Source organism: Pavona decussata, unplaced genomic scaffold (assembly GCF_977016875.1).
Source record: "Pavona decussata unplaced genomic scaffold, jaPavDecu1.1 SCAFFOLD_2, whole genome shotgun sequence".
NCBI classification, from domain to species: Eukaryota; Metazoa; Cnidaria; class Anthozoa; order Scleractinia; family Agariciidae; genus Pavona; species Pavona decussata.
In genome coordinates this window covers 459,982-471,415 of record NW_028145426.1, presented here as the reverse complement: position 1 = coordinate 471,415, position 11,434 = coordinate 459,982, and the positions used below count along the sequence as shown (strand labels likewise).

General features: G+C 38.8%; 1 protein-coding gene across 1 annotated transcript; it reads left to right on the top strand.

Moving 5' to 3' along the window:
* The first annotated feature begins 770 nt into the window (after positions 1-770).
* LOC146489853 (neuronal acetylcholine receptor subunit alpha-9-like) lies at positions 771-10,241 on the top strand. The gene is made up of 6 exons (XM_085088209.1): positions 771-975; positions 3,370-3,509; positions 4,113-4,157; positions 5,637-5,746; positions 6,196-6,337; positions 8,203-10,241. The coding sequence occupies exons 1-6, from the start codon at positions 894-896 to the stop codon at positions 9,109-9,111; spliced, it is 1,428 nt and encodes a 475-aa protein (XP_084944335.1). The 5' UTR covers positions 771-893; the 3' UTR covers positions 9,112-10,241.
* The last annotated feature ends 1,193 nt before the right edge of the window (positions 10,242-11,434 follow it).

Genomic DNA, 11,434 nt, shown 5'->3' with positions numbered 1-11,434 from the left:
TCTTCAGCCACCCTGTCGAGCATGATGACCGGATTTGGTAAAACAACATGAATTCACTGCAAGCAATTATCTCTATAAGCTAAAGCATAGAATTTCTCCATGAATCGAGTCGCAGAGCGCGACAAATCAATCACGAAGAAAAGTGAATTAGTTACAGACAATGAAGAAATAAAATCTATTCCATTTTCTCGAATTACATTTGTATAATTCTTAAATTTTCTGCTGCTGCAAATTGTTTTACTATTCCCAGCATGTTGCGCCCTATTTCAGCATGTGGCACCACCAATAACGTTTAGCCAAAAAGATCTTACATGTTGGTTCAAAAATCTGCAAACCACATAAACTCCTAACAATTCCATCAGGCATATGGCGTCTTAGGCGCTTCCTTAATAATAATAAGTACAACGTTGTATTTATGATTGTATGGAATTTAAATCCAAAAGCAAAGCTTTCTTAAATAAAAAAAAAAAAAAGATTAGCTATTCACTTATTTGGTCGGTAAAAGCGGCAATATGATAAGGCGTATGAAATTAACCCGGAATCTTAGAGCGAAAATAATTAGGCGAGAAAAAGCTGAGATAACTTATGGCTTGAACGACTAATTTTAAAAGTTCTCCCACGGTTTCTTGGTCTTCGCAAAATTAAACGTTGTTAATAAGCAGCCAATAACGAGAATGTTTAGATTAGTAAAGCCTTCAAGGCACCTGCCGTCCCAGACATCCAATTATATTTGTTGTGAATAACCACGCATGCATACATACAGCATTGGTTAAACTGTGTGCAGAAACGTCTCGAAGATTTCTGTAAACTACGCTGTCCTTTCATCTTTGTAAAGTTGACATGATCGCCAAGACTATTCTGTAGACTCCTCATTGCGATTTTGATCGACAAATATGCTGATATTCCTTAACAGACCCGGTGATAAAATTAATATGCTTCTATTGTTTTTGATTAGCGTCTTGAATTCAAGTGAAGGTAAGTCTTACTACCTTGAAAAGTTTGCTTTGAAGTAACGTTTCCTTTTAAAGGTCTAGAGCAATAAAGGCATGTCAAATTGCCCGCAGATTCTTTAGGTTTGGGACATTTGTAGTAAACTGTTAGTTGCAGGTACGCTTTAAAATTTATGCTTGAATATTTTAATTACCATAATAAAAAGAATATATTGGAGACTGAGTTCTTCATATCCTTCAAGACTAAGATGAGGGAAATGAAAGCTATCACCTATAATCCGATTGGTGATAAAATTTCACTCAGCATTAACCAGAAAACCATTTCTTTTACATTTATATGTAAAACTGTTTACTATTACTGTAAAACTGTTTACTTTGTCAGTCAGATCCATAACTAACGGCTTGAAGAACTTGTCACTTGGTTCAGTATGACTAAGATGGTAAAAGTGAACCTTGTATCATCTTACCTACAAGGGTATCCTTCTTTGTGTTAATCATTTAGCAAAGTGTCGGATTAAGGGAAAAATTATACTCTTAATCATGAACTAACCCTAAAACGTAGTCTAATAAACGAGAATATGACATTTTAGTCAATATTCCTTGAAAACAGTCTCTCACAAGGAAAGATTTAGTTGCGATCTTGTGGATTGATATTTGAAATGAAATAGTAACCACCTATTTCACAATGCTTCTTATAAACATAATTCAGATAAAATTACAAATACTCATTATGTTCAAGCATGCTAAGCAACGTTTTCATACAAAGTGCCTAGAATCTCTAAAATGGAGTCTCGTTAACAAGGTAACTTGATTTTTTTTAATTTCAGTTTTATTTCGTTGTATTTTATTATTTTACTTTATTTTTCTTTACTCCAAGTATTCGCTTTTGAGCATTTAAGTCAATTCAAGCTACACTTAAGCCTTAATATGGTCTTCAAGGGACATGACTGCTTCCGTAATTTTTAATTAAGTGTATGGCTTGATATAGATTACTCATTAAAATAGGATTTCTTGATGATAACTGATCATTAAATTGAAGTGTACGTTTCTGAGCTACACAACGAAACTAATTATTATCACCTCAGCAGAGGATGAATTCCATTCTAATAGCAGTTTATGTGCAAGGGAATGTTGACCTGGTCTTAACAAGTTTTGCGTGGAACTAAATTAACGCAACACGAGGTGATGTGGAAGTAGAGCGCACAAACACAGTGGTTACAACAAGCAAATGAAAACAGGAACAGAGACGATGCCAAACACTTTGTATAAATACAGAATTGGAAATCTAAACACTGAGAGAGGACATTTTCGAAAGATTTCCCAAACTCTCGGCAAATACCCTATTCAGCGAGCCAGCGTCGAAAACCCGAGTTCTGTGATGGTAAAATGTTTTGAGTCTGTGCAAATATTATAAAACGTAACCCGGGCGCTTCATTTGAAAATTTAACATTTCTGCTTTAATTTTTCCTGGTAAACTTTGTTATGCTGCGTAAAGTAGTTACTCGTAACGTTTGGGTCTATGGACGACTGAAAACATGACGTGTGGGCATTTAAAGGAAAGCTTTTCAACTGCACTTTCTTGTGGTGCCTATTATTGAACAATATTTGCGTTTGTGAAAGAGAAATAGACTGAATTTTTTTCTGCTCTAAAATACTCCGCAAACCACCAAAATTGACCGAAAGATAATTAATGCAGACTGCTAACATAATCTGAAAATGTAAAAGTTACGGCAGGAAACGTAATAATTGTCGCGAAAAGGGAATTTTTTTTAAAAAAATTGAAAAACCTATTTGTAAAAATGTGTTTCCCATTGTACCACCAACTTTCATGAACAGATATGGGTCAAACTAAAATATGTCCAGAGTAAATTTTACAAAAATGACATAGCTTTAGTAGTGTATCAGCTCTCGTAAGCTTCAATAATTAATTTAATTATGTAGAAGCCGCTATTGTTTTTGTGGTTGGGGGTATGGGTCTATTGTTTGTTCTATTGTTTTCTTGAAGAGTTACAGGTCAATCACGTGACACCTTACGAGCCGCTGCTACATCGCCACACAGTTTGGTGGCCTTAGCTTGAAAATTAAAAGAAAAATTTCCATAAATGACATTTCACGCTAATGAGATGCATGTACTGTGTGATAGACATGCAGTGGTGTCCCTTAGCCTGAATTCTTACGAAAGCACAAATAATTCTGTCAAAAATGAAGTCATGGGAAAATAACAAAAAAGTTCTGCTTTATATAAAGTACCCAAACTCAAGGTTAGGTGCATTTCTGGCCATAAGTGAGATTTTCGTCGTTGAAGTTTACTTTTTGTTGTAGTAATATACTCTGTATAAAATAACGTAGATTTTAATAGACAAAGTTCCAGTATACAGCCTTTTTACAACTGAATAATGTCTGTCGTCAAATCTTGCAGGCGTTCCTAGTTCTCAGATTATTCAAAAACTTGAACACGACTTGTTGAGCAAGTACGACAAAAGTGTCATCCCCAAAACCACATTGGAAAAGGGAGTTCCTGTTACATTGGATTTAGCGTTGAACCAGATTATAGACGTGGTGAGTTTAATTCATATCTACAAGACAATCAAACTTACTGAGTAACAAACTGAAGAGAGTGTGAGCCAGCGCCTCAGAATTCATGAGGAAATTTAAAGGAGAAGTGTCACGGGGATTTGTAACTTTTTGGTGAAATGGTGAAACAATACCTCCACTTAGAAACATAAGGGAGAAAGAACTCAAATCAATTCTTCAAGTGAAGAACTCGAGATCTGTTCTAGCGTATGCTTGGGAACAAAAATGCGAGAACATTCAGTTAACGTTAGCCTCAGGTAATCTGTAGCGGGAGACAATCAGGACAATTTTAATAACCTAGAACAAACCTGGACCACTATTTTTAGTTTTCTGCTTTACAGAAAAACGTCTTTGACTTTCTTAAATGACACCAAATCCCCGTGACATACTTTTTACAGTGCAACTTGGGAAGAGCGTGAAGAGAAAGACTTCGACGACATTTCTTCAACCCTATCCCGAGGCTGTGGGGATATATTTTATACCTTTTAATAAAGTTCTCGTACTTGATTGGGTAAGCGCATTTCGTGGGGCCAGCAGCCTGTTATGAACCATAGTCATCTTGTTTTCTTTTGTTTATCCCAAATTTAGAACAAACGAGCCCAAACTATGACTGCTGTAATTTGGGTACGTCAGGTAAGATCTTTAATTGTATATGTTCACTGACAGTTTCCAGATCAAATAACGTGTAAGAATACTTAACGATAGTAAACGCGACCGATTGCCTCTATAAGGCGCCTTCACATGGTAAACCTTTTTTTTAAGTCAGCAAATTCATGTTTTCAAACTCCAAGAACTTTTCAAAACCGATATACGTTGTCACAAGCCATGAGGTATACCTCCGTATCTAGTTTCAGTTATTGCTTACATGCGAGGTTAACGGCAATTCTTTCTTTAGAGTTCTCCTGGCTCATGTATTAGGAATGATCACCCACTAACGAGTTCACGAGCCGCAAAACGTCGTTGGGGGAGTTAATGAGAGTAAAATACTCTTCTGTTATTGCCAAGAGCATGACAACATGGTTGCCAACTAGTTCTGTTATTATTCACTCACCCCAAGTATCAGCCAAAATGATTTTCGGCTTGACTTTGTCGTGTAAGGCGCTCTTAAATCACTCGAAGGAATACGAAAGAGCAGCTTACAAAATGTAAAGAACACTGGTGTACTTCTCGTACCACTCAGAAGGCTGCCCTTTAATTTCTTTAGTATTTGGGGCCTATTAATATGAGCACGGTAACCGGGCTGGCCTGGTAGGCGGGTCTAATTTTGTCTTCTGTTCATATGCGAAATTTAATCCCGGAGTAACCCCCCCCTCCCCCCCCCGGGTTCATATGAGAAATATTTTTAGCTCGGTTACCAAGATCTCGCTCGCAAAAACCGAGATCTCCGTAACCGGGCCAACCCGCCTTCTCATATGAACACATCAAAATTTTTGTAAAGAAACGAGTGGTGAAGCGAGATCTCGGAAACCGAGTCAGCCCGGTCGACCGGCCTCATATGAAGAGGCCCTTAGATGATGTTTTCCTACACAAAATTTTTACGATTTTTTAAGTCTGTATGTGTGCGCCCAGCGCTTAGGCCAATAACATAGTATAGGTGTATTATGACTCGAAAAAGTGGGTGCCTTATGAACTTGATCTGATCATTCATAGTGATTGTATTTGTTTGAACATTTCAAAGAAAGGCAACAACAGGCCATTTCCGGGTTGCTTTAAGGCTAATTCTGACAGCGAGCCTTCGCGCAAAGCTTTTCCCATGAAAATTAGATTTGTCCACATATTAATGAGAACTAATTTTATAATAAAAACTGCGCACGAAGCCTCGCTTTAATGAAGTTCAAAGTAAATCGAAAATGCCCTATGCCAATTGTCTATTTCACTGTGATGAAGAAACGAGCCGAAATTAATGAGACCGTTGAAATGTAAGCTCAGTGAAATATACTTGATAAACTAAAAATGAACAAAGAGATTCACTGCTGATTAGGATTGATGGAAAGAGCAACCAGTTATTGAGTTCCATGCGCTTCTTTCTTAATTGAGAATAGTACGTTTTTTGCTAAACGCTTTTAAAACTGACTAGGATCTATTCATCGATATTTTTTTACATGTCATTAGTACTGGAGTGACCACAGACTTCGATGGAATACGTCCGAGTATGATCATGTGAATTTCATTGTAACACAGGCCAGCTACTTATGGCTGCCGGACATAACGCTCTATAACAAGTTTGTATATTCTTTGTATTTGTTTTATTAGTTAGTTATTTAGTCATTCAGCCAGTCAGTCAGTCAGTCAGTCAGTCAGTCAGTCAGTCAGTCAGTCAGTCAGTCAGCCAGTCAGTCAGTCAGTCAGCCAGCCAGCCAGCCAGTCAGTCAGTCAGTCAGTCAGTCAGCCGGTCAGTCAGTCAGTCAGTCAGTCAGTCAGTCATTTTAGTGTTTCAGAAGCACTTATTTCCGTACATTTATGAAAATTTTGGATAGACTTGTAAAAGCATGAAATTTAAAATAGCTGAAATCCGCTGAAACCAAAACGAAAACCAAAGAATGATATGGTGGCCAATCTTTCCTTAACTCTTGAATTAATTTAGAAAGTTTTCCTCGACCACCCTCCCTCCTCTTTTTCCCATCTATGTAAACCACGAGCACTAACCTAATAACTTATTTTCTTTTTCTAGCGCTAAAGATGATTATAATATCGACAAAGAGTCCTATCACAGTCTTACTGTATCGTCCGACGGAAACATATCAAGATTCTTCCCTACCATTTACAAATCGTCTTGTAAGCTGGACGTCACCAATTTCCCTTTTGATGACCAGGTAAGAACTTTGAACGGGTGTATATAGGAAACGCAGGAGTCCATGACTAGGAGCCTCTATCTGCATTAACTCCTTGAGTACAATCATGGGTTTAGGTTGCGTTCTCCTAACGTCGAACGCAACCTAAACTCAACCTCTAGAGGCCTGGGAACGAACATTTAGGAGAGACTCGATTTTGTGTTTGGGTCAATTACCGGATGCGGAAATACGTCATAGACTCGTGCAGCAAAGTGCGCGCGCACGTTTTTCCCTATGTGCAAAGAAGTGTTGTCCCTTTGAAGCCACCGTATTCGTGCTGTGTGTTCTAACCTCTGCTCTATTCGTAAGTTTAATCTCAATTATTTTTGCAAGTTAACAGAAAGGTTGTTTGAAAATTTCATAGCCCTAATACAACGAAGCTTGATTAGGAACTTGTTTACTGGAAAGTCTTTTATTCCAGCTACAAAGAAGCGAATATGGCGCGTGTTATCGTCCTGTGAAATTACATCGATGAGAGAGAGATCGCTAGAAAACAAACTAGTTGATTATTTGAGTTCCTTGTGTCCTTGGCTTAAAACGAAACGAAAAAAACAATGCTAGGCTGGCTGCCTTCTCAAGGTCAAATATGGTCCTATTTGGGCTAGCCGGCGTGCTATTTATGCTAACCTGAGCCTACATCATATAATTTTAAGGAAATGTCCAAAGGCAGTTTGAGTTATGAAAACAAGTATTTACCACCTCGATACCCATAACAAACATTCGAACGCACTCAATAATCCTTGATTACTCCTAGTTTTAAAAACTGCTTTTCCCGCGAAAGGGTATGACGTATGGTAGTTTAATTGTCATTGCTCTTCTGTGATTGGTTATGTGGACTGTGGCGTCCCAAAGGTCCCCTGGGAACCGTTCTAAAAACAAATCTGACAGAATTCCAAGGCTTAGCAAGTGCTGTTACAATTGCTATGGAGTGAACTTTGAAAAGACGAAGGGTGTACGGCATGTATTAGAAAGAGATATCGACATTACGTTGCGAAGATTGATGCCTTTTTGAAAGCTCATTTTCAGTTTAACAGAAGAATATTGGGGCTTGTCTTGAGATCTCCAGAAATTGCTTAGCTATGTAATAGTGTTAGCCATAGGTTTAATATTTGCTGTCCGTCTGGATAGATTCTAAAAGGATATCGTGGTTACTGGACGGTTTCTAAAACAACAAACTGGTAACGGTGTTTAGTTATACTATTCCGAATCTTAGCCACAGATTTTATTAGGAAACTTAAGCAACAAAGATTGCTCCAGCGGCGACAATGCCACAAAACAATAAGTCTGGGGAACGTGAGCACACAACAGTGAATTTTTCATTCTCTTTCTCAAGTTCAATGCCACTCCTGCCAATTTGATTCCTGGGTAGTTTGACATTTCTGTGCAAGTTGGACCAGTTGAAATAATCGCGAAGTAGTACATAAAATGAAGTTATATTTTCAAGTGACGTTTTCGTTGGCGTTGCCACTGTCGCAGCTTAAATACCTATTAGCTGAGTGTGTGGAGAGATTCTCACCAAATATTTCGGCCGGTTTACTGGAATGCGCCTGCAAGCCAAAACCTGCTACGAAATAGGCAATCATTAAAACACTATAAGTTTTCAAAATCACTCCTTGGATTTTCTTGTAAAACGAGATAGTAGATAGTGTTTAACAACACAACTACAACGAGGGCCCACGAACACAATACTTTACCGCTGAGCAGTTAAAACCTTTTGTTTCTTTATTTAAAAAGGACGACGGAATCAAACCTTTAACTTTATTTACTGAATTCTGCAAATTACAATCCCGACACTCTTAGTAGTGAAAGTTCTGGAATGACCAGATTGTTTTTTTTCATTTTTGTAGGTTTGCACACTAAAGCTGGGCTCCTGGTCCTATAATATTTTTGAAATGGATCTCTTGACAGCGGGCGATGGAGACATCAGTTCCTTCATAGCGAATGGTGAATGGCTACTACAGCGCATGCCTTCCAAAAGGCACGAGGCCACGTTTCGGTGCTGTCCCCATCCGTATGTGTACCTTATATATGACATTCACATCAAGAGAAGATCACTCTATTACGTATTGAACTGCTTCACGCCCTGTCTTATCATGATGGCTTTAACAATTCTCTCTTTCTACTTGCCATCGGAAACAGGGGAACGAATGGGTGTCGGTATAACAGTGCTTTTGTCTCTCAGCATTATTCAGCTTATCCTGTCTGACTCGCTTCCTCCCACGTCCGAAGTACCGCTTATCGTGGTGTATTACGGTCTCACTATGTTGAACATTTTCATGTCGCTGGTGTTCTCCTGCATTGTGCTAACACTGTTTCACCATTCATCCTCCCCGTTGCCCCATTGGCTGAAGGTGTTACTGTGTGAATGGGGAACCAAAGTGCTGCGAATGCAAGAAGAATGGAACAAGATAAAAGAAAAGAGAAAACAGGTTGAGAGAAACGAAAAGGCTGAGTCGAATGACATGGTTTCTAAGGGCACTGTGGTAGACTGGATACCAGAAATGTCAATACCCTCCTATGGAACAACATCGCGTCTTCTAAACAACCATGACTCCGTTGACCAGTCCAATGAAAACGATAATGACTGCACTCTGACGAAAAAACTTATTGAGGAGGACAAAGAGGGGATAATCCGTGAGGAATGGAAATTTGCCTCGCGAGTTCTCAATAAATTTTTCATGTGGATTGTCGTATTTGCGATCATAAGTAATGCAGTGTATGTAATGCTCAGAGCACCAAGCGGTAATTTACTGTAAAGGGACAAGAAAAGTCTACTCCTTGTTACGATAGAGCCTCAGCTCCGTACATCTTGCTATGAAGGCACAGAAGTATAGTTTGCGTCGTCATGGTTTGGTGTAAATTACCAATGTATTGGTCAGTTGACGGAAATATTTATCAACCTTTGTCACGGAATACACCAGCTAGCTTTCCAATTAAAACGGCGTATGTGAAGAAACACCGGCCCTATTAGTCAGAGGAACAACTTTCCAACCATTTTTCTGATCAACTTTCAGGGAATCGAAATAACCCCTTAAGCATTTCTTAACAAGTGAAGACTGGCCACTCCATCAAGTCCACAGGAACAAAACCAGCGGGATTTTTCAGGGTCATCAGTTGAACGGGTCTCAAATTGCGTTGCCAATAGTCTGCCATTTAAAAGACGCGATAACGCATTCTAAGTAAAAATTATATCGAGGCAAGCTGCAGGAAGAATAATAAACATTACTTAGTGTAAAATTAACTAGTATCAATTGACATCAAGGAAAACCCTAAAACCTCTACACTATCAGTACAAGTACTTGACCCAAGTGTCTCTGAAGTTGACATTGACAAGGCGACCTCTGCAGCACAACTCGACCAACACGTGTGGTCATATCATAGCTGAGTTAGACTCAGAATGTCTGTGACTCCCAAGGTCCTCTCTTGGAACTTACTGCCAAATCAAACATTGGCCTTAAGGACTTTTAAGAACAATTACGATCATATTTCTTTTGTTTCAACAAAATTGCTTAAAATGTTTAGTGGGCCAAACGTTTGCCATTAGCAAACGAGTGCTGGATGAAAGCAACCACCGCCCAAGGACTTAATCGTAATCTTCTTCAAATCATGAAAATACTCTATATCCAGATTAATGTTTTGCTAAGAAAACATGACAAACACTCAGAAGCAAGTTTAAAACATTATAACAAAGTTGTGCCCTAATTAAATGACGATGGTGAAGATTCAAGACGGAATACTGATTCGATTTGTAACAAACAGCGACCTCAAACACATGCCCAACTAACTATAAACGTAATCAGTAACAGGTTTGAGTAAAACAATGAAATGGTATGTCCCACGAAAAAAGGACTGTCAGTAGAAATAAACTCTTCGTTTTTCACGTTAACTGTGTTGTTGTGTTGTCAAGCGCCAGGGCAAGCTTACCATTTGTTTTCTCGTCTGTGAGTGCAAGCGTAACAAATAACAATTTTCAATAACCACAAAGATTCATCTTTAACACCGACTGCCAAGGCAAACCAGAAGAAAGTATAATAGTCTGTAGTCCTCAGCTGACTGTTCTAGGCCGTTTTTCTTAAATTAAAGTTCTTAATTACTGACAACACACTCTTTTTTCCATGTTTCGTTATCCAGACTGATTTATTGGCCTGTCTGTTCTGGAACCAATCCGAACTTCCTTTTGGAATCCAACGGCTTTGCAGTTGAAGCAATAAAGTACTGTTTCAGATTGAAAATGGATTTAAAATATTTCACCCCGAAATTATGAGAAGATTACCCGTTCTGCTTGCTTTTTATCTATAAGAGGTTTGTGAAATTGTTGGTTTAATTGAGCGAGCATCAGTTTTACCAGGAGAGAAGGACTCGCGGGTAACGACTTGGCAGCGACTTGATAGACCTCTAAACTGGAGTGAATTATTATTAATGAGATTTTCTATATCTCACTTTAAAAAAATCCATAAACTGGTGAAGAAGACAAACCTAAGCTGCTACAGGTTCCAATCTATTCATGCACATAGAAGACGACGAGCAAGCGAGAGATGAGGAGGTAAAACAGGAGCATGTTAAATCTAAAAGCAGGAAGCACTGGAGGATGATAAACCAAGTGCGTACCTGATTAAGAGGTAGAAGATGGATCAGTGTCAGAACAAACATGGAAGATTGAAAGGCGACTGATATGGAGATTTGAAGGCAAGGCAAAACAGGTGACTGCAGTGTTGAAGCCAGTATCGAGAGCCACTTCTTTTTCTACAAAAAAAAAAAAAAAAAAAAAAAAAAACCAGCATTGATTTTGAGGAGAACGTACGCTTTGCTAAACGACATTTAGTATTTACATAAATGGATGTGGAGATGCAGAGACAGATGTGGAGAGCAGGGTTTGGAACGTTACCCACCATGGCATGAACCACCATGGCATGAACCACCGTGGGATGAACCACCATGGCATGAACCACCGTGGGATGAACCACCATGGCATGAACCACCGTGACGTGAACCACCATGGCATGAACCACCGTGGGATGAACCACCATGGCATGAACCACCATGGCATGAACCACCGTGGGATGAACCACCGTGGCATGA

Coding starts and splice junctions, on each gene's coding strand:
- LOC146489853 (XM_085088209.1), top strand. CDS start 894: ATGCTGATATTCCTTAACAGACCCGGTGATAAAATTAATATGCTTCTA. Junction 4,158..5,636: donor CTGTAATTTGGGTACGTCAG/GTAAGATCTTTA, acceptor ACATGTCATTAG/TACTGGAGTGACCACAGACT. Junction 5,747..6,195: donor GACATAACGCTCTATAACAA/GTTTGTATATTC, acceptor TTCTTTTTCTAG/CGCTAAAGATGATTATAATA.